Consider the following 24,671-nt stretch of genomic DNA (forward strand, 5'->3'; position numbering starts at 1 on the left):
ATTTTACATATATTTTTAGTTGATTGATAGGTTAGAAACTTGGTCAACAAGTTAATCATGTGTTGATAGCTTGCAAAACAAGCTAATTATGTTGCATATAAATAAAAAACTTGCCTTGCAAGTTAAAATACGTGTCTTGCAAAGTCAACACGTTTTGGAGGTCCTATAGAATATTGCCACATAGTTCCTAGTTAAGAGTATATATAGAGACAAGACTAAAGCCTTCTTGTCTTGTCAATCCCTTTCTAATCCTTAGTCTTGTTTCAAGACTTTCTACTCTTCTTGTTTTTGGCAGTAGCCATTCTATTTTAATATTATATCAACTTTGAGTGACTTTCTAGTTTCTTTCAGTGATACAAGAGTATATTGAGGATTTTCTTTCTTCAAGATTCATGTCCTTGATACCTATAGTATCACATATATATGCACTACATGTCCAACTTATACCACAAGTCATCAATATGTACGATACATAGCCAACTTGTTAGCTAAGTATTCAACCTACTAATCATCTATAAACACATATAAAGACAAAGCCACATCTATAAAGCTTCTATACAAGATATTATCAAAATTATCTATTTTTACCTACTTCTACCTATTCATATTGTTTAGGTAGTTATTGAAATAAATATGGATATTTGTTACAAATCTATGTAATTTATATAATTTTTGAAGGAAATAGTAGTCTAAAAGATTGATTTGTTATATTGATAAGATTATTAAAATATATATATATATATATATATATATATATGTATATATATATATATATATTTAATACTAGTAAGTATTTCTCGTTGTTTATAAATCCAATATAAACCAAATCTTGTTCTTATTTATATCTTAACATTTACATCCACAATCTACTAATCAAGAAAATTATAAGTAGATGAAGTTTCCAAAAAATGACCTTGGAATGAATACAATATGACTCAATATATACTCATTAAAAAACTATTAATGGCTTAATTTCGTATTTTTATTTTTATTTTTTCTACATTGGATATTTATTGTCACCATGTTACATATAAATATTAAGAAATAAATTTGAAATAATTATTTAATAATATATTTCATTCAAATTTGAAAAATCATAATTAAAAACTTTAGTGAAGCACTTTTGATGTAAATACAACTTCCAAACAAATCTATGATATCCACAAATAAGTAGGTCTATATTAAGATAAAATTTAATTAGAAATTATTATAAAATATTTTATAATAAATGATTAATACTTATTTTAATTTTTTGTGAGTTTAAAAAATAATGGAATATAAGATTTCTGATATCAATGGATTATTCAATAATATCTGTTTTAGTTAAATTACATGGCAATTGTAGAAATTTGTAATTTTTAAAATTTTGGTGTCTAAAACTACATATTGATCAATGAATTGGTAGTAGAGTTGATGAATGCCTAAATTACTTTTTGTAATTCTTATGAATATGTACATTTGCATAATTTGTTTCCAGTCTTGTGGAGCATTTATATGTTGTTTGCATAGAGGATTTGATTGACAAGATCAAAACTCCATTTTTAGTTGGTGTATCCTATTTGATAAAAGTCTCTGGCATTTTTTTTCCAAACCATGATAGGTCTGAGAAGAATTCTAGATTAGCATGGATTATATGACCTGCACCACTAGTTTCTTAAATAATGTAAATGAGATGTATATATAAAGCCTATCTGTAAGAGTGTTGTATCCTCTATTACATGCAACAAAAATACTTTTAAAACTGAAAAAACGACCTGATTTATGATTATTGAATAGGGATGGTTCAAATTTGGTACAGGTGCCTATTTTTAGAATCTGAGAGTGAACAATTGTCGTATCACTACAATGAAAATTAATAGCTGTCACAATGATAATCAGTAACACACGAATACCAAAATGCGGAACTATACTCTTAGTATCGTGTTTCAAAAACAGTAAACAAATATAACTCACTAAGAACTTGGGTGTTAAGACTTTTTTCAATGTTTCAAAAATTAAAATGTTAGAATGTGTTTCAACAATCGTTTCAACACAAACGTCATACACTACAATGAAATTATAACACCTAAAAGAAAAGAAGATAAAAAATGAGCATATGCACACAAAAACTTTTGAAGTCAATGGAAAAGTGAGTTTGAAAAGAGACGGTTACAAAATGATAGTATTGTCATGCGTGAATGAATGAATGAGCTTTGCTTGTGTGCAAAAAGACAAGCACGTCGAAAGCGGGGAGTTGCAGAGCATGAAGGCAAATGAAGGAAAGAGAAGAGAAGAGGAAGAGGAATATGGGGACGTGGGATGGGGACGTGGATTTAGGGTTTGGAGCTCTCTCTGGGCAGGCTGCGGGTGTAAAGCAGGGCCATGGTGCCCCAGCCGGTTCTCTTTCGCAGCTAAGCGCACATCCCTCCCTTCCCCTCCCACTCTCGTCGTGCGTTCCGAAGCCAGCTGCCATGGTGTTCCGGAGATTTGTGGAAATCGGACGCGTTGCTCTTATCAACTATGGCCCCGAGCATGGAAAGCTCGTCGTGATCGTCGACGTTGTCGACCAGAACAGGGCGCTTATTGACGCGCCGGATATGGTCCGCACTCAGATCAATTTCAAGCGCCTGTCCCTCACCGATATTACTATCCCTGAGCTTCCGAGGACTCCCTCGAAGAAAGTGCTCAAGAAGGCTTATGACGACGCGGATGTGGAAGGGAAGTGGAGTAACAGCGCTTGGGGTAAGAAGCTCGCTGTGCGTATCAAGAGGGCGAGTTTGAACGACTTCGACCGCTTCAAGGTCATGGTGGCGCGCGTCAAGAGAAGCTCCATTGTGCGCCGGGAGCTCGGGAAGTTGAGAAGGGAAAAGGCTTAAGTTGAGTGAATACTTGATATGGTACCTTGAGCAGTGTTAGTTCCTTCTCTATCACTTGGATTGCTGTAACTCTCAGAACTGGAATTTCGTTATGCCAATGACTTTTTTAATGTAGTTCCGGTTGTACTCGTGAGCTCAGCATAGTAAAAGCTTATCTGTCACCTCTTCCAATTTAATATCCACATTCACAATTACTTGATTGATGTTTGGTTTGTTGAACCTTTTTCTGATTCTTAGTCTGATGTTTAGATCTAGACACTGCAAATAGTGATCCCCCTTGTGAGGGGTTTTCATGAGATTTTCCATTCTGTTGAATTTGAAGTAGTTCCATGGTGTGTTCATGCGTAGTCGGTGCGGAAGGTCCTTCGGACTTGCCAGCAGAGAAATGGGGCTAAGCTTGTCGATATTTTTAACTCCCTTAACTTGCTTTTTGATTAGGTCTGGTTCAAATCTGAAAATGTCGAATTTTCAAATAATTTATGTAGTAAATTTGTTGATCAGTTGAAACGATATTTTCATTTAATTGGATAGTCTTTTCCGTGGCTGGTTTTCATTTTAAGGAATCATTGCAGTGGTTTACGTTATCCCCACAGCTTGGTATATGGGGTAACACACTTGATATTGATACAGTGGTTGCCGATGAGTTTATAAACAATGCAGTCAAGTTTCAGAAACCAGAGGCATCACGCTTCGCGAATGAGAAATGACCGTTGGGTTTTTCCGGATCTTCCTTTAATCCTGGGTTCTGCTTTTGATAAGATGATTCTTTCATATGGTTGGTGATCAACTCACTTGTCGAGTTACTTTCGAGTTTTGTTCTTTTCAATACTTCCAGATAGTGAAAGTAATACTTTTATGTCAAGATGAAGTATTCCACCTTTATTTCTAATCTATCTTGTAAACTGTCTTTTGCGTTCTGTGGGATTTGTGTTAGCACTGCTAAAGATTAACATACTCGTTGTACGAGAGGCTTGTTACCATATGTGCTTCAGCATTTTCCAGCTGGGAATGTCTCATGGTCGTTAGTGCGATCCCGAGTTGTTTTTTATGTCATGAGCATTCTTGGTATTATTAGGTTAATTCAATTCTCAACGTGATTTTGAATATCATTTGGATACGCATTAATGTATTTCATCATGTTGTTTGCCAAGACATTCATATCAGAAAAAAGATAGCCGTGTTTGCAGTCGCTAGCGGTGGCGTCATTCTTCTTTGTGCAATCAGTAGCTGTGTGAGTGTGAAGCTAGAGAGTTTTGTTCAGATTCTCTTATGAAAATTTATTCATGGGAACAATTTCACCCATCTAGTGATACCTCTAAGCACGATGAATGCAATATTTCACTCAGAAGGTCGTACTTTCGTTTGATATTAGTCATCTTAAGGTTATCTTACGTATCCATTTTCGTTGAGGGATAAAATGCACCCCTAAGTGGTAACTTGTGTGGGTAGTGGTTTTATGTATTGGCCCCTACATAATTTTCCATGGGAACAAGTAAAGTTTTCTGGAGGCGATCAGTCTGACAACGAAAGTGGACTCTAATGTTCCTCACTATACTTACAGGGATGACATTGTTTTGTGGTATTCAGGTGGTATTTTGCAGGTTTTATCTGAGTGTGGTTAGTATCCCAGAGTAGTTTTTGTCGATCGTAGTGATAATCATAGGTGGTTTCTATGGATTTGTGCAGGCTAAAGCCTGTGTACTTGGCAGATGGATGTTGTCTGCGAATTTTAATGAAGTGCTATGCCCATGATTGAGGTTTTTATTTATCTATTTATTTATTTTTCTAGGTGACATAATGGGTGCATGCTTTGTGTATTGTGTGATGCTAACAAGAATAGTCTGGGGTGAAAAAGTACATTGGTAATGTTTAAGTGTTTCTGTGGGTGAGGTGGAAGCTGTGAACCAAGGGTAAGAGTGCCCATTAAAATGTAACACCTGATGGCAAGAGAGCTAATGAAGACTAGATAATGCAGAGTCTGGTGAACAACAGAGGGCAGGGTTAGAAGGAGTGCTATATAGTGAGAACAGTAGCAAATTTGATGAATATGGATGTGACAAAATAGGTCTTCAATTGACAAATTTGTGGATGAGTGGTGTCCATTTGAGTATAAAACAATTTCTATGGTGGTGAATATATGGTGGTAAATATATGGAAGGAGTTAGAATTGCCTTTAAGTCCCCCCCTTCTTCCTGGCAAACTCAAGGATAGCTACAGGGACAAGGGTTTTGTGACTATTGTGATGATAAGCACAACAATAATTGTAATCATAGCAACATCAACAAGCACAATGGATCATAAACAAGCACACTAATTACATGTAATCTTAGGAGGGAGGAATGAATTATCAGGTCTGACTTGCAACATGCCAAAGCAAACAAGGAATATTGTGACACTTACAATGTCTCTATTTGGCACTGCCACATTGTTGGAGTAGCTACACTATATTACATTGCATTTCAAATTTTGAAGGGTTCTTGGTATATTTGGGTAAACCAAACATGGCTAGCCACAAAAGTTATGGAATGCCTGCATCATAGTAGATAGTACACCTTGGACAACTAGTCTTTGGCTGGGCAGATTTAGGTGCCCAATTAAGAATTTGTTGCTGCCACACATCCATCTTAATAAATGAAGTAAAAATCCACAGGTGCAAGGTAACTACTTGTTTTGTCAAAGAACAATGAATGGCTATCCATACAAAGGAAGAGCCATGAATAGACGGAAGAGAAAACAAGACAGTGACTGTAAGAAGTAGCGTGAAAAGGGAACCAAGGGAAAAGGAAAAGGGGAGTTGAGATAGACATTCACAAGACCTCCATGGGTGGGCCGGCTGTAGGACCCAGCCTGAACAAGTACAAGATCATTTTTCATCTCATCTTTGCACCACACGCAACTCTTATCATGACCTCTTTCTCTCCAACATCCATTCCCCCTCTCTCCTCCTCCTGTCAAGTTTTTAATTTAGTCTTGCAAAAGCAAAGAAGGAAGCCAAGAGCATAGGACTTACATCCTTCTTGTCCATGTGTTTATCTGCCCTGCCCTTCAACATCCATTCACAGGCACTGCCCATCAAAATCCTGAAGGGTCAGTTTTCAAATTAGAAAAATGGAAGATTCAGTTTCCTTCATCTGCACAAATGGAAGTTTTTGTTGCTAGAAACTATATGTTCTCTTCCCTCTCTCTCATATGGGTTAACTGATCAGGTGTGATAGAAAATGATGTTACTTTGGTTGTTGAGTGTAATCTTTGGACACATTTACCAATATCAAGTTTTTATTTTCTAAATAGGGTGAAAGTTGCACATGTGTGGAAGGGCTCAATAACTTGTCCAGGAATTTCAGGTAAGAATTTCACTTGGCTTCAAAATAAATCCATGCCCACCAAGGCTCAGAGGTTTCTAGTTTTCTGAAAGGGGTTTACTGTTTTCTAAGTTTAGCTTGGTGCTAATCAGGCCTAAATTAAAAGAAAGATGCCAACCTGCTTCTCACTCAGGTCTAGTCATAGCTGATTCTGTTCCACTAGCTTTGAGATGCAAAATGCACTACCACTGGCTTCTGTTGTTAATCTATTCTTTTGTGCTGCTGTGACCCAGCTATGAAAAAGAGCCTGCCATAGTAACAAACAAGCAAAGCAGAGGAAGCAGAAAAGCCAAGGGAAGAGAAGGGAAGGGAAGAGGGGGGCATGAGAAGGAGGAGAATAGAAGATGCACAACCCCCCCTCTTCCCTACAGAGACAACGTGGCACGAGGTGTAATAGGCACAGAATAGCCCGCAATCACAATCAGGCCAGCTAGAGGATAGCTCCCCTTCTCCTTTTTGCCATTCCATTCGCATTCCATTCCCCCTGAACAGAATCCTGCAGTGCACTGTAGTCCAACAACTTAAAAGCTCAATAAGGATGAGAGCCATGAGCAACGCCTGTGGATCACTATCACACCACAAGCCAAGCCCCACATTCCTCGACCCTGGCACATTCAAAATCTCTCCTTCGCTCCCGTACTTCCCGTGTCGTCTTCGCATGCTTTCACGTCTGTTCATTCTTGAAGGAACCCCTATCCCTCCTTCTTCCCCTTCCCTTCCCTTCCCCCTCCCCTCCTCTCCTCCATGTGCGAAACATCGGAACTCTATCGTTTGGGAATGCTGCATGGTCACGCGGGAGCTTCATCTTGAGCACGTCCGTGTGTGTGGACCTTGCTGAGCCGTCGCTTGAAGTCTTTCCAGCTGAGTGGAGCTTACTGCGAGCTTAATGGGTTCGGTCCATCCTCCGTCCTAGCCAGTATTTGCTAAAGGCCCTAAATTTGGGCCCCGATCTCGTCCGATCAGTGCTTTTGCGGGGTGTCCTTTGTTCGATTTGGGCATTGAGGTGGTCAGATTCAGTTCTGGGAACTGCCTTTGGGTCTTGTGGCATGGTTAGATGCGTGATTTGGTTGTGTGGAAGGGCTTAAGGTGCGGATTTCCGAGGTCGATGATTCGGGCTGAGGGTGTGTTTGATTTCATTATGCAGGATAAGAGCGTGTGGAGGACGTAACTAGAGCAACGTGGTAAATTTGAGGTACTGCTGCTGCACCCCTGGCCTTCCGCGTAGTTTCAAGATGCAAGTTTGATCGGAATTTATGCGAATCTTCGTCTCCATTTCACTTCTAGGTCAGAAGGAGTTGGGTGTTACCTTGACAGTGATTGAATGTGATCCCTTCGATAGAATTTGAGGCGGGCAGAAGACCCACAGTAGTTGAGGAGCGATGGTGCAGAAGGATTTAAATGGAATGGAGCAAGGCAATGGTAGCGGTAGTCGTGATTTAGAGAAACCACTATTGGCGAAGAAGGAAAAGGAAGGATCCGAGGAACCTAGGACTTCGCACCACCGGAGACACACTCTGAGATCGAGGAGGGATGCCGTGCTGCCAAATTCAGGATATGCTATTTTCTCTACCCTTATGGTAGCCCTTGGCCCATTGGCTCTGGGATTTGCTGTGAGTTTGCTCACTCACGACTTTAGCACTGTACCGAATCAGTTTCTTCGAGGCTCGGGTTTGTGCCAGCGATCATGTTTAGTAGGTGTAGTCTGATAGGTTTAGAAGTCATCAGGAAAGTCATGCTTCATTCTGTTTTCTTCTTCTGTTTCTTTCTTAATTAGTTAATTTTACGTACGGCTCTACTTATATTAGACACATTCTTTCCATTTCACAGATTGGCTACACGTCTCCAACTCAAGTTGCAATAATCAAGGATCTGAATTTTACGATTGCACAGGTAATGTTCCAGCACAGTGGTTTCAATCTTTATGATATTAGTCGAGAGGAATTTAAGAGTGCATTCTTTTACTTGAGGTGCCAGCCTCTGTGTCTTCTATTTTCTGCTCAATAGATGCACCTGTTCTTCTCTATGCCCTATGCATAATTGCAAATTCCTCTTGTTCTGCAGTTCTCGACATTTGGATCTATCCTGAATGTAGGTTGTATGATTGGCGCAATTTTAAGTGGTCGCATAGCTGACTACTTTGGGAGGAAACGAGTGAGTTTCTTTCTGCTGTAAGACGTTTAGGAGATTATAACCATAATACTTCGATCTCTTTCATCTCTCTTGGTGCACTGTGTGGTCTCGAGTTTTATTCGTTGGTTTAACTAGGATTTCAGAGCGTTGTTCCTTGAGATGCTCTAGATTCGTGGAACATGCTTCTCCCAGTTGGTACTTTGTTTGATTGGCAATAATGATGGTGTGCACGAGAAAGTCATATTGTCTAGGTTTTAATTTTTGATTCTTACGTTGTTTTCCCTGCTGATTAATAGGCACTATTGCTAGCTGCTCTCCCTTTGCTAGCCGGATGGAGCCTTATTGTATTAGGCAAGGTAATCGGTCATGTTTCATCCACATTATTCGTTGATCCTTTTTGATGTTCTTTATAGATACATTTTGGAATTTTAAGATGAAACTTGTTGAGCAGGAGCTTGAAATATAATGTTAGCATAGCTTGTGATAAACGATTAACAATTTTCAATTTCCACTTAGTTTGATTATGCAAGAACCTTACACTCTTCATCTTTTAGTCCAAGAACTGCACCTGTATTGATATTTGAAAGAGGTGGCGGACAATATTTAATGACGAAAGTCTACATCTATTTGGTATCGGATTTTAAGTCGCTAAGAATTTTGCTCTGAAATTCGGTAGATGATACCCATTTCACTATGACACCACGTAGTATTCTGATGTTGGTGTAGGAAATACGGCACTATATAATTCTGAAGTGAGAGCTGTTTGGTCACCTGCTTGCAGACTGCCACTCCCTTGATCATTGGGAGGATTCTTAATGGGTTTGGAGGAGGCATCATCTCTTTCTCTGTAATTTTTTAACCTTTGTGCCTTTGTTATTCACCTTTTTCATCTGTAGTAACACGTCTAGAACTTCGGTTTTATAACCTGATTGCCATAAATCTTAAAATCTTTGAAGATAGATGCACTATACTCATAGCTCTCTGGATCTGATGTGAAACTCTCGCATCTTTATATTTGCTTCATTTTCATTTATTTATTCATTCATCGTGGTTACTTTATTTGCTAGGTTCCTATGTATATAGGAGAGATTGCACCGAAACATTTGAGGGGCACTCTTGGAACCATGAATCAGGTGCTAATTTTTCGCCCTTCTCAATTTCATTAACTCGCCAATTGATAATAAGCGCTTGAGTCAGATGTTACTAGTAGCAATATCATTAAGGTGCACAGTTCTGTTGCTTATTGGGTTGGTGATCCTTCCCACTTGCTTTGTCACAGTAATCATATCGTATTACTTGGAGCACATTGATAACATTGAGGCTGAATGCAGTCTTACTTCGTCTCTTCCTTTTCCTTCTTATCTTTTTGACCAGCTTGCTATCACTATCGGAATTACTCTTTCATACGTCTTCGGCATGCTCTTCAATTGGCGTGTTCTTGGTTTACTTGGTACGTCTCAGAATTAGGTTACCTTCTCTTAGGTTCTTTCCATTCCAGCGAGCCGGTTGTGTGTGGAGTAATACTGGTAAGAAAGACTTGATTCTTCTGTGTTTGGATCAGTACAGCAAGTGTGACATTGTCAGCGTCCTTGGTTGAGAAATTGTCTGAATTTTAGATACTATTGATTTGAGTGGTGTGTAAACAATGTCACTCGTGAACTACGGTTACATAGAAAATCTAGCTAATCTTGGATTGAAGTTAATCGTTTTCGAAGGGGTCACAAATCTTCAATATCTTGCTAATGGGACCAAGTGTTGGGTTGGGTGCCTCGGCAGGTTGCATACCAGAGGTCTCGTTGATTGTTGGACTTTTATTTATTCCCGAGAGCCCTCGCTGGCTGGTATGTACCCATTTATGTTTTATTGTTTTTCGGATCCTGTCTGCGTACCTTCAAAGTTCAGACTATTACAATACTTACATTATTGAGATTCGAGTCCTGACATGTGAGGACTCTAAAGTCGAAAAATTTCTATGTGTTCAGGCTAAGGCGGGTAAGAAAGAGGAGCTATCATTATGTCTGCAAAAGCTGCGGGGTAAAGACTTCAACACCACCCAAGAAATCGCGGACATTCAAGTACGTTTCTCAAATAGACGCTATCCTCTCTTTCTCATCGTGTAAAATTTACTAAACCAAGTATTGAGTATTTCTTTAATGTTTGTCCAGGCCGCAATGGAAGCCTTGAATGCTCTGCCCAGCGTTAAATTGAGCGATCTGAAGGAGCGGAAACTATCCCGTCCACTTGTTGTGAGTTCTCTGACTCGATCACATCTCAAATCATTTATTATCTATTACGTTTTCTTACTTCATTGTTAATTTGCTGTTTCAGTGCTTTTAGTTGGTTTTGAGGTATGTTCTCCTTGGGTAAAGGCTGGAATAGGATTGATGGTTCTTCAACAATTCTCTGGTATCAACGCTTTTATGTTATACTCCAGCGGAATCTTTGCTACTGCTGGTAAGTAGTCATTTCAAAATGTTCAAAGTGCAGTTTTGGGGGATTTATTAGATGACAATGACACTAATACACAGAACTAGAGCAGATCGTATAAACGCGCAAAAAGAGTTATCTTCAGGATTAGTTCTACCTTCATCTGCGAATTTTCTTAGTATAAATTAACAATGCTGCTCCTTTGTGTACCGAATGGACTCCTTCAATCAGCGTGTCTTATTATCACCTTTATTTGATGCAGGTGTATCAAATCCAGATATAGCCTCTGTCGCTTTGGGTACTCTACAGGTGCCAATGCTGTCTTCTTTTTGGCATTCTGTTTTGGCTACATGATTAAGAAAGTTTTGATAGAATTTTTTTGACAGGGGTGAAGACCAGGAGTATGATGTTACCTGTATAAGTGCGCTTTTGCAGGTGTTTATGACCCTTGCTGCAGCTGGACTGATGGACAAAGCTGGAAGACGTATTTTACTCATGGTAATCTTCGAAAACATTATTCATGTCTTTATACTTAAGTTTACCTCTCTAGGATTTGCAGGTCTAGCAGTAATTTTGCTTGCTTTGTGGTTGATAATTCTGGTTTTCATTGTGGCTGGCTGGCTGGTTCAACTGAGCATCGTTTTCTGTCGTGGCCATTGAGCAGTGTCAGCTAGAAAGGAACGTGCCGGTGAATATAACTAAAACTTTTGAAAGGAAGACAAATGTGTCTGTAACCGTTATTCCTTGACTTTTCTACTGATAAAAGTGTTGGCTTGTAGATTTCTGCTGGAGGCATGGCCCTCAGCTGCTTCCTTGTGGGATTTTCCTTCTACTTGCGGGTCAGTCTCTCTTACTCTCTGAATTTCAGCGCCTTAATGCCTTTGAGTGTTTCATGTTTGAATATAATCGTACTTTTCAATGTATTACATGATTGTTTTTGTGTTCTGATCTGAGTTATATTCACCTGATGCAGACTTTGCAACCAGAGAAGATGTCAGAAGCGTTGGACACCTTCATTTGTGAGCTGGCACTTGTTAGCCTTCTGGTAAGTGTTTTAGGTTCCATTCTGCTCTTTAACTTGTGACGATCTGTAAGCACATCTACTTTCCACCATTGCTCAACTTAGTATTTAGCTTAATCTTTTTAGTTCCGCTATGTGTTCCTCTATTCCTTGTCCTTCAACTTTCGAAACCATTCGTGTGAGTTTGTTTCTTTCGATTGTTTTGTTGATTGCGTCATTCTCGCAGGTTTATATCGCAACTTTTTCACTGGGAATTGGTGCAATTCCATGGATTATCATGTCCGAGGTTAGTGTCTTTTTTCCTCTAAAGTTCTTGATCCTCACTCATAGTAACCTAATTCTTCCATAAATGCAGAATAGGCTAAAATCTTCCATGTTGCTTGAAAATATTCTCCTTTCAGTTTCATCGTGTCGATAGTCTCTTTTTGTCTTACCATTTATCTTTGTAAAATGTACAGATCTTCCCTGCACACGTCAAGGGAATAGCTGGAAGTGTTGCTACTCTGGTTAATTGGTTTTGCGCTTATGCTATTACCATGATTTTCAATTACATGCTTCTTTGGAGCGCAATAGGTACACCCATGTTCGGAAGAAATTGTTTCTTTGTTTTATTAAATGTTTGCCTTGGTGATGATGTATTTTGTCTTTTTTTCATGCAACTCGTCAATTGCTGATGATGGTAGCACTCATTCATGGAGTCCTTTGTCTGTACAGGGTCTTTTTGGTTATTTGCTGCGGAATGTATTGGCACCGTAATATTTGTTGCGATGTTCGTACCCGAAACCCGTGGCCGCACTCTGGAACAGATTGAAGCTTCGTTCAAGTGAAAACCCAACGAAGTGAATTTGCTGTTGCCTTATAATCTAATCCTCAGCCACACCAGGAGTTGCGCCATCAGCGTTAAGACGAGGCAAGAGGAACTTGGAAGGAGATCCATAGTTCAGTTACTCCGAATCAGACGCCAGTACCCAGTTCAAGTATATCTATCGTCCACATGATTGCGTCTATTCTCCCATTCCGAGGAGAAAGGCTGTTACTCAGTCTAGTGTTAGCAAGCATTCTTTGCCTCTTGGTTTATTGATTTAACCCCTATTTTTTATGGTCCATCGTGTCCATAGTTTTTAGTTTCCAATCGCTCGTCTTCTTTCTTACCTTCAGATCTGTTGGGACAACTGTTTGGCAATTTGCACGCTCTGCACAGATAAAGTGGCAGATGGTTGTCACGGTATATTACCCAAATATGATTAATGTGCCAAGGCTAGCTTGGTAGGACTTGTAGGCGAGAAAATGATTCTTTCAGAGGAGTTTGAGTTGTTGACGAGTCTGAACTGGTAGTATGCATGAGATTTTTTTTGAATTAGAGTTAGTCTTATTACAGATATATCTCTTGGAGGTCCAACTCTAGTTTTGGACCCATGCAACTTCTGATTCGGATTTCTATCTTCTTTAAGCCAGTACGCACGCTCAGAATTGGCAACTTCTGCTCACAAAATACACTGTATCCCACCGTTGTCCTGGCATTGTTTAAGTCCTTTCTTTCATGAGGAAGGTCGGTTTCGGTTGTGGATCATGGACATCCGTCGGAAGTCATTTCTTACTTGAGATCGAACAACGATGGCTATGAGAGGCTGGACATATAGCCACCTCAAAACTCTAGCTCAGGTTGGAAGGGATTTTCTGTTGCCTTACAATCTAATCCTCAGCCACACAAGGAGTTCAAATTTTATTTTATGATGTTTATTCATATTTATTAAACATTTAGTGTTAGAAATTCGACATGTTTCTTGACTTGTTACTCTTAGGAAGTAATGTTATTCATATCATTCATAAAATCGCATGCTGAATACATTTTAATATACTTCATGGCATTTCAAGTTTCAAGATCATGGCATGGTATGTTAATGTTTCAGTAATTTTGTTCAGTTGCTTCTTTTAAATATTATTTTTACAAAGTGTCTTACTGAAGAAACTTGACTTAAACAGAAAATTAAGAACATATTACAATTAGAAAATGCCAAATCTGAATAGTTGTACAAACTCGGAAAAGGAAAATGCACAAGAAAAGCACAAGAAAAGCACACATGACAGTGGCAAACCAAACCTAAAAATATTCAAAAATGCTACTGCAAAAGCAATAAATCCATGTTCAAAAGAGCAAAACTCAAAATGGGTCAGGCATCGAGGAGTTCATCCATACAACAAGCAAACAAACAGCCCACAAAATAACACTGCACCGCGAGCGCAAGTGAAGCTCCCAGCGATGTCGAGGCACTCACACGACACACAATCCCGGTCGCCTTTGGAGCGGGGATGCGGCACCTCGATGTTGCTGTTATCATCGCCATTGCATCACCTGCACAACAATACCCTTTAGTCCACCACGCATGCCCGACTAGTGGTTGGAGACCACTGTTCCGATAAGGGCAACGACTGTTTCAGGCGCATTCATCTCAACTTGGAAGTAATCAGGCCGCACTACACTAACCGATTGATCGATCTTTGTAGAATGGATAGTCACTATGCTTCATTTGTCCTCAATGCGTGTGGTTAAAATGATTGACTGTCCGGGTGATGTGAAGTAGAGGCGCATCTTGCGTCGAGAACAGCATAGTCTGTACATTTCCTACCAACTGGTAAAGACTCAACCTGCTTATCGAGGATCTTTAGCTTACTTGTCACTCTCAGGGAACTCCTCTGTCAGCAACGACGACGGATGCCGTCGATCAGGGAAATCGGCGAGAGGTAGCCGTGGACCATGAGACACGCTCATGTCAACCGATTCGCTCGACAGTCTCCTCGGCGATGTATATAGGGCGATCCGACTTCAATTTGAAATGGAGCCCTGACATTTCTGTGGATTGCGCATGTCAACTTAGCTTTATGCCAGTTTGTTCTTTGGCGTAAAATTCTTTGATGTAGCTGAACAATCTGTCGCATTGATAACGTTCATGGCTACCCTAGGAGGGATTGTGTTTGTGGCGGCTCTTATCGTGGTTGCCATGGAGCCTGTGCTCACGGCGAGTGCCACGATTGGGATCGCTATTGGAGTAGTTGGGAATGACTTGCCGTCCTAAACCGCGATCGTTCAACTGTTGAGATCCCGCGCAGTGACGAATGTGAGAATTTACAATGCCGATCGAGAAATGCTGACCGCTTTCAAAAACTCCAGCATCATAGTCACTGTGGCAGTTCCGAACTATTCTGTGGGGACCTTCGCCAGCAGCCCGGAAGCGGCCTTGAACTGGATCAACACCAATGTCAAGCCATTCGCTAGCAGTAGGAAACGAGTGGCTGCATCAGGGCCGAGACGTGTCCATACTTCTGTCTGCGATGCAGAATACTCATGCGTCGCTAGTGGCGCTCAGCCTCAACATCAAAGTGACAACACCCCACGCCTCCGACGCCACAGGCTTTCCCCCATCGGAGGGAAAGTTCCCGAAACCAGACGCCATGAAACGTATCCTCCAATTTCTCAAGGAAAAGAATTCTGCTTTCATGTTGAACGTCTACCCATTCTTCGCTTACACACTTAATGCTGCCATAGATAGGAACTACGCGGTCTTCAATCCAAACAACAAACCTGTGATAGATATGGGAAGGACATACACGAACTTGTTCGACGCCCTGGTGGACACTCACAGGAGCGCTATGGCCACTCTTGGCTACCCCGATTTTCCTCTGGTCATTGGGGAGTCCGGATGGCCAAGTGCCGGAAGCAACGCTCGTGGAGTCAACATCCAGGATGCGCAGACATACAACAACAACTTGGTGAAGCATGTGCTGAGCAACAAAGGCACTCCGATGCGTCCCAACGTCAGAATGCCGACGTATATCTTCGCGCTCTTCAACGAGAACTTGAAAGGTGGTGGGATCGAGAACAACTGGGGTTTGTACCACCCCAACATGACTCCAGTCTACAGTATCAATCTATCCGTTTAGGACCTCTATCGATGATTCTTAGAGATTCTGCAACATTCGGCAGACATTGGTTGTTTAGTTGGGGCCATGTGCAGCCAATGACAATGAATTCTCGGAGTCAGTCCTAGACCGCAACCGAGAACTGTCATTTGCGATCGGATGCGGTTCGGATTAGGAAGTCGAGGCAGTGCTGTAGAACTTTTCAAAGAGCTGAAAAGTGGTTTGATAATGAACAAAATGTTCGATGGTAACTTCAACGGTGTGAATAAAGTTGGTTGTGTACCCAGGCCTGCTGCTCTTTGTCTAAGAATCTGCTGAATGATGGGGCATACTTGTGAGTGCGTGAATGTGATCGTGATCGGTTCCACTCTAGAGCGGCAGTACGTTTGCATCTACTGCTTCCTCATGGTGTATGCGAGCTTTGTTGTGCTTGTCACTTTGGGCCATGAGCGAGTGGGAGATGTGCATACCCAGAGGTAAGAGTTAGAGTGATCAGGTTTAGTTCCTATCGCAGGAATAGAATAGAGAGGAGGGATATATTTCTCGAGGGCTCTTGCAAAATTATTTCTCTATTCAAATCATTAGAAACCAACATTTGTAAAAATCTTGTATCATTTTTATTAATGCTTATAGTATCATTTTTATTAATCTATATTGTTTTGCTTTATTTATGGTTCTACAAAGTAGATAGCAGTCATTTTATAAAAAAAAACAACATATATACAATTTTTATACTTCCTTCTATCTTTCATCTATGATTTCTAAATGATTTTTTTTCTTAGTTTTTATTTAAGTTCTTCTATAATATAGGTCTTCTTTTGTTCTTTCACTTACTAGTTTTATTATAACATGATACTTGTGACAATTTCTTCAAATTTTAGAAAGTAGTTTTTAATATCTAAGATACCAAGAATCTTTAGTGAATTGTGTTGGACTCTAAGATTGGTGCTCCTTTGTAATGCTAATTTTTTGAATTTTTTTTTTACTTGATTTAAAAATTTGGTTGAAGATCTTGATATTGCTTCACAATTAATTTATATATATATATATATATATATATATATTGAGTTCAACAATTTCTGTGATTTCCATGATAAATTTGTGTATAATATTTTTGAAAGACATTAAAGTACTAGTTGAGGTACTTGTGTTGACTTTGTTGGTTGGGCTAGATCTTTGAATTTTAAGCAATAAGTGTGTGCTAGTGGTTGGAGGTATTTCAACTCTAGTTTTGATCAAGGATGGCTTTCTGCTAGCATTGGTATTTGAGCTTAGATCATTAGAAGGATTTAAATATGGCTCTTTTGCAAAACCAAATAACTAAAATTAAATACTTGATATTTCTAGTATCATTCAAAATATTAAATCCAAAATATCACTATTCAAATTATATTACCATCTTTAAATTTGTGAAGTATCACTTGATATTTTGGTACCATATCAAGTAATATCAAGTCAACTTGACATGTTAACTTAACATTCTATATCTATTCTTTTCATTATTTTGTACTATTTATTATGCCTCTAAAGAAGTTCTCAAGCCTTGTAGATAGTGGAAAAAGCAATTGTTTTAGATAAATGAGTATGTAATGATTGTCAACTAGTTGGAAGATTCAACAAATTTCTAAAAGCTGCATAGTTCTAGCAAGATAGAAATATATGAGAAGCATACGACGAAGACTAGAGCTTTGGTATAGTTGGTTGTCGAATGAAACAAAGCGTCAAAGGACAAGCTCAATCTTTCCGCAATAAAGATATTAGGTTAATTACATACTTTCAAAGAAAAATTTGTAGTTGTGTATGACTAATCAATGGGTATTAGCATTGATATTGATGATAAAGATTAAAACAAAAGTATATATACAATGGCGGCAAAGTTAGATGATATTTATTTATTCTTTAGAAAGATACATGCTATGTATAGTATAAGACTAAATATGACTCTATTCTACTAGAAAGACTCCACCATGGTAACAAATACAATGTTGTTGTAAGATTCCATAGTAACAATAATGACCAATTTTCCAAATCCATTGTCTAATTTAAATTTATTATTTCAAGAATTGTTACATGAGGATACTTAAGAAGTTTTATTATAAGACAAATTTGTTGAACCAATAGAGGTATATAAAGAAAAACATAATTTCTTGCTCTTTTTTATTTTTTTCTGGTTCTCATTTATTTTACTAGCATCATCTTCCATAAGATCATTTCTTGGCAAGACTACTATCATCACTCCAAAAAAGAGGAGTCACCTATTTGTACCAAAATCCAAAAGAGAACCTTCAAAGAAGCACTACACAATGGCCAATATGTTTGTAGAGTCATCATGACAGAAAATTATTATAATAATAGAGGATTTGATTCTACCAAAGTAAAAAAAATAAGTGAGCCAAGACTTATTTATAAAAAGAACTAGAAATAAAAAAAAAAAAACTAGAGATGAATAAAATGACATTTGAAAGAAAAAAATTAGTTCTAAAATAGGAAAAAAGGGAGGTGATTTAAAAATATAATAGAGAAGATAAGCTCTTTAATTTGATTTAGTCTTAATTAAATCAAAAGAAGACTATATAAGAAATAAAACAAATTATAATTCTTATAAAAAAAAATATATAAATGAATAAATTAGATTATAACTTGAATTATATTATTATTTCATGTCTCAAATTTCATAGTTTGCATTGCAAGGTTGCACCATTATTAATCTTAAAATGTGATCCATTGATATAAATTTCATTGTACATAGTTCATATTAGGAGAAGTGAGAAAGCCTTAGGTATAAGGTTATAGAGGCCTTAAGTACGAGATTATGAAAGCCTTAGATGCAAGTTTTTATGGTGGTTTTGGATACAAGGTTATAGAAGCCTCAAATTTTGGAGAATAGAATTTCGTAAGCTGATACATAAGAAAGCAGAACTCAACACATTATGTTATGTACCTCGGAATAATACATTGTATTTTATACAAAATTTCTAATCTTATAAATTTTTCTTGTTTTATTACATTATATTTCTTACAAAATAGCTAATTTCATAAAATTATAGTACTTAAAGTCTTTTTCATATAAAATCTAAAACTTAGCAATATAAATTAAAATAAAATAAAATAACATAAATTCCATGGCCAAGTCTAAATTAACTTCTTTGACTCAAGAAATAAAAAGTTGAAATTTTGCTTTATTGTAGATAGATACTTGGAGAATGTAATCTAACCAAGTGAAATATATTCCTAAAGTTCAACTTTTTTGAACTATGAAAAATTTCACCAATCCTTAATGCAATGAAGTTCTTGACACAAACTACAAACTTTGTTCTAAAGAATTGATGCTATTCTTTAAATTCATTTAATACATAACCTCCTCAATTGATAGCAAATTAATTTGTTCAAATAAAGAATTCACTTTGATCAAAGATAGAAAAATACGTCCTCATGATGGAGCTACTTCAACTAAAAGCTAGAAATTACTTTCACACTTTGTTATAGTATTTTTAGTTTTATGACGTTGCATGGAATCCATGAGATGACAGATGTTATTTGTTTAATGACATTGCATCAAATATACAAGATAGGAAGATGTGCTCAAAGGCAAAGCATTGTAAATCTGAGAAAGAATGATGGATAGAAGGTATAAGATGAGTATATGTCAAAAGATATGTATAAATTCTCTAATTTCTATCACAATTAAATTATAAAAATAAATTTAAGAATAATATCTCATCAATGATAGCTCCTCAATAATTCTTTTGAGGTACTCTAAAACTTAAATGTTTATTAATTGCTGCAATATTTGATTGTAATATGATGATGTGTTGAATTAAAGGAGGAGGAAGATATTGATATAATCTCTCAAATACCTTATGTATTCTAAATTCCACTACATTATATTCCATAATTTTATCCCACTACTAATACTTCTTTCATATGAAAACCACCAATAATAAATCACTTCTTTCAATGATCTTATTTCTTCTCTTTTTACACATTTATTGTGTAAATAAAGATTGTTACATACAACACATTGAGTGCTATAAACCAATCACAAAGTATGTAATTTAAATCAAATACAAATACACAATCACTTAAATTTCAAAGAAAGATTAAAAATCTATATCAAATTAAGTTAAATTATCTTTTACATTACAAATGAAGAATCCAAGAGTATAAGTGTGAAAATAAAAAAAATCCTAAGCTTTACTAAAATAGTTAAATTACCATAGCTAAAGAAAACCTCATAACAAGTTTTTTCTCTCTCAAAAATCACTCATAAGAATTGATTTGATAAGAATATTAAATTAAGGATTTCTTTTCACCTAAGTATTTAAATCTTAGTTTAAATTAATAAAATTAATTAACAAAAAAATCTCAATGAATAAAAAACCACTAATCAAACTAATTTACATACATTTGATAGGATTTGGTACTTGATGCTATATTACATAATAGCTATCATATAAATAAAGATCATTATACATAATACATTGATTGCTATAAATCAATTACAAATTATATAATCTAAATCAATTACAAATTATGTAATCTAAATCAAATACAAATATACAACTAAAATACTCTCAAGTATCCTCTTTAGCTAATTAGGAGTCTTTCTAGTAAGTTAGGACCAAAAAATGTATATTATTGAAGATAGACATTACAATGATATTATTGCCAAACTATATTCATTTAAAACAATGTTGTAGTAACTAGACTATGACAGTGTATAACAAATATAGTAATAAAATCTTCAATTTTTTTCAATAGATGAAATATGATTAGAAGACTTCTTACAATAATGAAAAATTCAATTTTTTGAAAATAGAGTTAAAAGAGATGATTTAAACATGCCATATGCCATCTATATTAGTATTGATTATACAAAAGTATAATAATAATTTATTTCTTTTTACCTTATATAAAACAAAAAAGATTAATTGGCACAACTATCAATTTAGGATATATAAAATCATCAACAAGTAGATGATAAAGAGCACGATTCTTTGAATGCTTCCAACATTCTTGTCTATCTTTGCCTTCTAATAACAAAATATTACTAGACAATATAAGATTTATACAAAGAATTGTACGCCATACTTTAACATTAAGTATTATAAGTATCTCGTATTACAGATATACATATTCTTTCTTGAAAAATCTCTGCAATTGAGGTTGAAAAGCTCCACTATAAATACAAATATATCATAAGATATCATGATATTAAATAATATATAAGTTTTTTATAGCCATAGGCATGGCCTTCTTAAAAAAATCTCTTTGATCATATAAATATTGAGTCCAAAAATCAATATCATTTAAGTCTATAACTAGAGTTAGTTTTTTATATATTAAGTTAGATAGGATTGACTTCCATCTATACAACAATTGGTAAGGACTATAAGATACCAAAGATACTTGTTTATTAAAATGATCCATGGCAATATCAAATTTATGGCAATAATTTCTATAAAATAATCCATACTTTTATAAATTATGCTTGATAGTATAAACAATGTGTTCATTTAAGCCATCTACGTCAAGATGATTTTTAGAGGTGGTACAATGATCTATTAAAGTTTTAGTACATAAAGCTTCAAATACCCCAATTTTTTTTTTTTTTGATTTATTAAGACTTCAGTAGGTATTTCAAAACATGTTGATATATAATCAAAAAAAGCCATAGCTACCAATTTTGAAGAATTTTGTATTAAAGCCATAAATTCAATTCATTTACTAAAATGCTCTACCATCACCAATATATATTTAGATCCACATGAAATAATAATAAGTAGTTTAGTAAAGTCCAAAGATCAATAGAAATCCAAATCCATGATAATTAAAGACTTTAATTAAAGTAATAAAGTATTAAATCTTAATCTAATTTGATCACACATTTCACATTGAAAAACATATGTAACAACTTATTCATATATATCACCCTACCAATATTGGTTGTGAAATATAAGATGTATCTTATATATTCCAAAATATCCAAGATATTCATATACATGCTGTATTAAGAATGCTCTTTTATTTGATCTTAAAACTATGCAACTAGCTCTATCAAGCTATATACAAAATAACAAATTGTTCTCCCAACAAAACCTTGTTATTCAATAACTAATCCTAACTCTTTCTATGTTAGAGATAGTTGAAGGAAATGGTCTTTATTGAAGCTTGTGTAAGATTGCAAGATCTTCTAACATATTACTAATCACTTGATTTTTGTTTAATTTTTTATTTGAATTTTAATCAAGAACCATGGTTGTAGAATCTAATATCAAAATCAAGTATGTGGGTGCATGCCATCTAGGGACTATCTTTCTATCAAAATCTCTATGCCACCTAACTCCAATTAAGTCTTCTTCTAAAGGACTTAGATTATAAGAAAGTCTAATAGCATTCATATTGATAATGTCTACTTAATGTACAATGTCAAAGTCATATACTTGAAGTAATAAAGCCTATCTAACAAACTTGCCAGTGAGGTTGTTTAATTCCATAAATGACTTCAAATGTTGATAGTCAGTTATCAATATAAATAATTGATCATACAAATAAGGTTGGAAGTGAGCAATAATCCAAAGTACTAACAAAGCTTCTCCTTGATAAGATTAGTAATTGAACTTTGTATTATTATTTCTTCTAGAAGCAAATGCAATAACATATTTCCATCCTAAATCATCTTTTTGTGTCAAGGTTTTCTTTAGTCCTATTGTACTTCAATCCATTTATAATTAAAAAGATCTAATGGCATTTGGAAGTTGAAGCACTAAAGCTAAATCCAGCTTTTGCTTCAACATGTCAAATGTATGTTGTTGCTCATAATTCTAAGTCCATAGTTGATTTTTATCTATGAAAATAATTAAAGGCTTAATAATGAGATTAAATTTTTTAACAAATCCTCTATGATAATTTGCCAATCCTAAAAAAGTCCAAAGTTGTGAAATACCACTTAGTATTGGGATTTTTTGCAAGGCATTTATCTTTGTTTGTTGTATGTCAAGACCTTTTAGAATAATGATGTAATCCAAGTATGATAATTATTTATAGAAGAATTTATACTTGCCATCATATAAGCATAATCTCCATTATTTTTACTACTTAAATATTGCTTATAAATGCTTTTCATAATCTTGTGAGTTGCTATGAAAAATAATAATATCATTAATGTAGAATTTACTAAATGACAAGTCATATAACTTATAATCTATTGTCCATTGAAACTTAGATGGTACATTCTTTACACCAAATAGAAAGAATTTTTAGTAATAGACTTGATCTTTTCTATCTTAATCAATTCCTTAAAATGCTATCTTTACTTGGCCTTCAACAAATAATGGCAATTGATGATAACTACATCTTAAATTCAAAGTATTTAATACTTGGAAGAATTTCACTATATTAAATAACTCTTCTAGTATTGATACTGGATATCAATTAAATTTATTCTTTTGATTAATTAGATGATAGTTTCTATACATCCACTTTTCTATTCAATTGCTAAAAACATTATTTTTTGAAGGCATGATTGTAGCATAAGCATACTTGCTATTAAAAAGCTTAATCAAGCTTGTAGCCAATAACTCTTAATAATGAGCCTAGATACTAGCTTTCTTCAAGGTTGTTAAAATATTAGGTGATCATCTTCTAATTAGATATGAATATATTTGTCTCTATAACTTTTAAGATCTTCAAGATTATAGGCAAAACAAATACAATATGAATAGATAAAAGCCCTTATCATTTATATTTTGGTATCAATAAGATGTGGCCCTAAATCCAATGGCCAATTATCAAATTTTTTAGTCTCTTTTTTTACCAATAGAGTACTATTGCATGTTGGCATGATCTTTAACTAGTAATTTATTAAAGAAAAAATTCTTATACCTCCAATATCTTCACTTATAGCCAAACGAGGGACTTCATCACCAGAATGTTTGTAAAAATTAGCAATGTTGATAGAACGTGGAGTATCTGAATGATCCGATATAATATATAAATCCTATTAAAAAATTTAATATACATCAATACTTATAAATATATTATATATTTTAGTTAATTTTTAAACACTATAAAAAATTATAATACAATAATGTGTTGAAATTACAAATATTATTGGAAATATTTCAAAAGGTAAGAAATGTGCTATAAGGTGCTCTCACCCTATTAACCAATGCAAGAAGAGGTTTATTAGCCTTAGTAGCAATCAAAGAAATTTGGTTGGCATCCAAGATATTACCAACATGGCATCTAAGAGGTTGTTTAATTCTAAAAAGTTCTTTTATAAGCACGTAAGATAAAGCCAAATTAGTTCAAATCAAATGAGGTCAATAGCCATATGAGTTAAAAGCTATAACATCTATAAAGATTGAAGGACCAATGAATTGGTTAATATATTGATTAAACTCCAACACTTGTATTCAAGTATCATTCAATGAATGTATATTTCTAAAATTATATCCAAATAGTGTGGTTTGATGTATAAACCACTAATATATAAGCCGCATCAAATTTATAAATAAATTGGATCAAAGGTCATCAAACCTTTGATCTACTATAATATGTGAATAACTTTGACAAGGCCATCCAGCAATTAATAAGTCAATGTTACCTAATCTTCTCAAATCTTCATCACTAATGAAGGTGAAATTTTAAAAAAATTAGCTAAATCAATCAAGAATGGCAAAAGGTTGTAATTGCTTAAGATACAAAATCAACAATCTTTTGAGATGATATTAAGCACCTTGATTAATTACAATTCTAATATTTATATAGATGTACTATCTAATAATAAATCCAACCTCTAATATTAATACCAATCATATATAAATATCTACCAAGAATTCCACAAAGATAATATTCTCATTTAATGGATGCCAATGAATAGGTTGAGCAAAGATAGGTAATAAATAAGAATTTAATATCTTTAATATATTCAATGAAGATATAATTCCTTGATAT

The 24,671-nt window shown here is 35.4% G+C and overlaps 2 protein-coding genes and 1 pseudogene across 5 annotated transcripts; all 3 read left to right on the forward strand.

Annotated features, from left to right (window-relative positions):
• The first annotated feature begins 2,379 nt into the window (after nucleotides 1-2,379).
• LOC112273672 (60S ribosomal protein L14-1-like) lies at nucleotides 2,380-3,014 on the forward strand. Its single transcript, NM_001378216.1, has one exon. The coding sequence runs from the start codon at nucleotides 2,451-2,453 to the stop codon at nucleotides 2,853-2,855; it is 405 nt and encodes a 134-aa protein (NP_001365145.1). The 5' UTR covers nucleotides 2,380-2,450; the 3' UTR covers nucleotides 2,856-3,014.
• A 3,767-nt stretch (nucleotides 3,015-6,781) lies between these two features.
• On the forward strand, nucleotides 6,782-13,287 carry LOC112273556 (sugar transporter ERD6-like 6). 4 transcript variants are annotated; one of them, XM_024502480.3, is made up of 20 exons: nucleotides 6,782-7,107; nucleotides 7,362-7,409; nucleotides 7,557-7,827; nucleotides 8,045-8,107; nucleotides 8,279-8,368; nucleotides 8,644-8,703; nucleotides 9,129-9,194; nucleotides 9,415-9,480; nucleotides 9,722-9,797; nucleotides 10,124-10,188; nucleotides 10,330-10,422; nucleotides 10,513-10,593; nucleotides 10,717-10,801; nucleotides 11,037-11,083; nucleotides 11,210-11,272; nucleotides 11,554-11,613; nucleotides 11,748-11,819; nucleotides 12,022-12,081; nucleotides 12,254-12,368; nucleotides 12,510-13,287. In XM_024502480.3, the coding sequence occupies exons 3-20, from the start codon at nucleotides 7,597-7,599 to the stop codon at nucleotides 12,620-12,622; spliced, it is 1,506 nt and encodes a 501-aa protein (XP_024358248.1). In that variant the 5' UTR covers nucleotides 6,782-7,107; nucleotides 7,362-7,409; nucleotides 7,557-7,596; the 3' UTR covers nucleotides 12,623-13,287. The 4 variants fall into 4 exon arrangements, with proteins under 4 accessions (XP_024358248.1, XP_090101410.1, XP_024358250.1 ...); XM_090245284.1 differs by having other exon boundaries at nucleotides 6,822-7,107; nucleotides 8,310-8,368; XM_024502481.3 differs by lacking the exon at nucleotides 6,782-7,107 and adding an exon at nucleotides 7,147-7,223.
• Nucleotides 13,288-14,603: 1,316 nt separating this feature from the next.
• LOC112273558 (glucan endo-1,3-beta-glucosidase 3 pseudogene) lies at nucleotides 14,604-15,847 on the forward strand (annotated as a pseudogene).
• Nucleotides 15,848-24,671: the final 8,824 nt, after the last annotated feature.

The sequence above is a fragment of the Physcomitrium patens genome, chromosome 20 (genome assembly GCF_059467195.1).
Source record: "Physcomitrium patens ecotype Gransden chromosome 20, ASM5946719v1, whole genome shotgun sequence".
Taxonomy (NCBI): domain Eukaryota; kingdom Viridiplantae; phylum Streptophyta; class Bryopsida; order Funariales; family Funariaceae; genus Physcomitrium; species Physcomitrium patens.

Coding starts and splice junctions, on each gene's coding strand:
- LOC112273672 (NM_001378216.1), top strand. CDS start 2,451: ATGGTGTTCCGGAGATTTGTGGAAATCGGACGCGTTGCTCTTATCAAC.
- LOC112273556 (XM_024502480.3), top strand. CDS start 7,597: ATGGTGCAGAAGGATTTAAATGGAATGGAGCAAGGCAATGGTAGCGGT. Junction 8,369..8,643: donor ACTACTTTGGGAGGAAACGA/GTGAGTTTCTTT, acceptor GCTGATTAATAG/GCACTATTGCTAGCTGCTCT. Junction 10,802..11,036: donor CGGAATCTTTGCTACTGCTG/GTAAGTAGTCAT, acceptor TATTTGATGCAG/GTGTATCAAATCCAGATATA.